Source organism: Penaeus vannamei, chromosome 10 (genome assembly GCF_042767895.1).
Source record: "Penaeus vannamei isolate JL-2024 chromosome 10, ASM4276789v1, whole genome shotgun sequence".
Lineage (NCBI taxonomy): Eukaryota > Metazoa > Arthropoda > Malacostraca > Decapoda > Penaeidae > Penaeus > Penaeus vannamei.
Window position 1 is genome coordinate 731,144 of NC_091558.1, and position 2,500 is coordinate 733,643.

The 2,500-nt window shown below is 54.0% G+C and overlaps 1 protein-coding gene across 1 annotated transcript in view; it reads left to right on the forward strand.

Moving 5' to 3' along the window:
- Positions 1-2,500, forward strand: part of LOC138863076 (mucin-2-like) — a 3,157-nt gene that overhangs the window by 295 nt on the left and 362 nt on the right. The window contains exons 2-5 of the mRNA XM_070126809.1: positions 148-218; positions 388-724; positions 881-1,881; positions 2,051-2,387. Coding sequence (XP_069982910.1) covers positions 148-218; positions 388-724; positions 881-1,881; positions 2,051-2,387 — 1,746 coding nt within the window. The remainder of the gene's footprint in view (positions 1-147; positions 219-387; positions 725-880; positions 1,882-2,050; positions 2,388-2,500) is intronic.

A 2,500-nucleotide genomic window follows, 5' to 3' on the forward strand; every position in this document is an offset into this window, starting at 1 on the left:
TGTATGACTATTTCTAAAATGAATGTATTCTATGTGAACTCGGAGAAATTCAGGAAGAATACACTCGTATGTATATGTGTGTGTGCTTATGTGTGTGTGTGTTTGCACTGAAGTGTTGTCTATTCCCTCAAATCCCTTGTTATGCAGGACTGGCAGAAGGCGCCAACCTTCGAGCGGGATCGTGCGACTACAACGGCAACACTTACTGGGGAGGTCAGGTACGTGAGTCCGGTTCTCGGTTGAGGGCAGTTTTGTAGGACTGAATCATAACCGTAAAACTGCGCAAAATACAGATTCTGTGACATCCTGTAAATAGGATTAACTGAGGTCGAGGATCCAGACCACTTAATGATCCTCCTCGTGTTCACTTCTGCCACCGTTTCGCAGACCATCGAGTCTCTGCCGGACCAATGCACTGAGCTCAAGTGCAAGTGGTCCGCCGACGGGAACCCGACGGTGCAGCTGGTGCCCATCGACGGCTGCAGCTGCACCACCGTCAGGGCTCTCCCGACCCAGCAAGAGGCCGAAGACCTCCAGCTGCCCCTCCACGCCCACACACGCCAGACCAAGAGCCAGTGTCTGTACAACGGCCAGCTCAAGTGGGGCGGCGCCGTCCTCGACCGCATCGACGAGAACTGCGTCAAGCTCGTCTGCAAGGGCGTCAGCGGCGCGCAGAACTACATCGAGACGCAGGTCACGGCGGGCTGCAGCTGCACGCAGACAAGTGAGTTCGGTCTCTTGCTTTTCAGACCAAGGTCTGCCCGTTTCCGCTCTCATCATTTGAGGCCATTCTCAAGCGCAGTAAATGCGCCATTTCTTAGCATTTCCAAAACTTCTCACTCGATGCATATAACTTAAAAGGAATCTTTCCCTCCCACAGCAACCACGACTACAACCACGCCTACAACCACCACACCTACAACAACCACACCTACAACAACCACACCTACGACAACCACACCTACGACAACCACACCTACAACCACCACACCCACAACAACCACACCTACAACAACCACACCTACAACTACCACACCCACAACAACCACGCCCACAACAACCACGCCCACAACAACCACGCCCACAACAACCACACCTACAACAACCACACCTACAACCACCACACCTACAACAACCACACCCACAACCACCACACCCACAACTACCACACCTACAACAACCACACCCACAACAACAACGCCTACAACAACCACGCCCACAACAACCACACCTACAACAACCACACCTACAACAACCACACCCACAACAACCACACCTACAACAAGCACACCCACAACAACCACACCCACAACCACCACACCTACAACCACAACGCCCACAACAACCACACCTACAACAACCACACCCACAACAATCACACCTACAACAACCACACCCACAACAACCACACCCACAACAACAACGCCCACAACAACCACACCTGCAACCACCACACCCACAACAACCACACCCACAACAACCACGCCTGGAACCACCACACCTACAACCACCACACCCACAACAACCACGCCTACAACAACCACGCCCACAACAACCACACCTACAACCACCACACCCACAACCACAACACCTACAACAACCACGCCCACAACCACCACACCTACGACAACCACACCCACAACAACCACACCTACAACCACAACAACCACACCCACAACAACCACACCCACAACAACCACACCCACAACACCTACAACTACCACACCTACAACAACCACACCTGCAACCACCACACCCACAACAACCACACCCACAACAACCACGCCCACAACAACCACACCTACAACCACCACACCCACAACAACCACAAAAGGCCCCAATAGATGCGACTACAACGGCAACACTTACTGGGGAGGTCAGGTACGTGAGTCCGGTTCTCGGTTGAGGACAGTTTTGTAGGCCTGAATCATAACCGTAAAACTGCGCAAAATACAGATTCTGTGACATCCTGTAAGTGGGATTAACTGAGGTCGAGGATCCAGACCACTTAATGATCCTCCTCGTGTTCACTTCTGCCACCGTCTCACAGACCATCGAGTCTCTGCCGGACCAATGCACTGAGCTCAAGTGCAAGTGGTCCGCCGACGGGAACCCTACGGTACAGCTGGTGCCCATCGACGGCTGCAGCTGCACCACCATCAGGGCTCTCCCGACCCAGCAAGAGGCCGAGGAGCTCCAGCTGCCCCTCCACGCCCACACACGCCAGACCAAGAGCCAGTGTCTGTACAACGGCCAGCTCAAGTGGGGCGGCGCCGTCCTCGACCGCATCGACGAGAACTGCGTCAAGCTCGTCTGCAAGGGCGTCAGCGGCGCGCAGAACTACATCGAGACGCAGGTCACGGCGGGCTGCAGCTGCACGCAGACAAGTGAGTTCGGTCTCTTGCTTCTCAGACCAAGGTCTGCCCGTTTCCGCTCTCATCATTTGAGGCCATTCTCAAGCGCAGTAAATGCGCCATTTCTTAGTATTTCCAAAACTTCT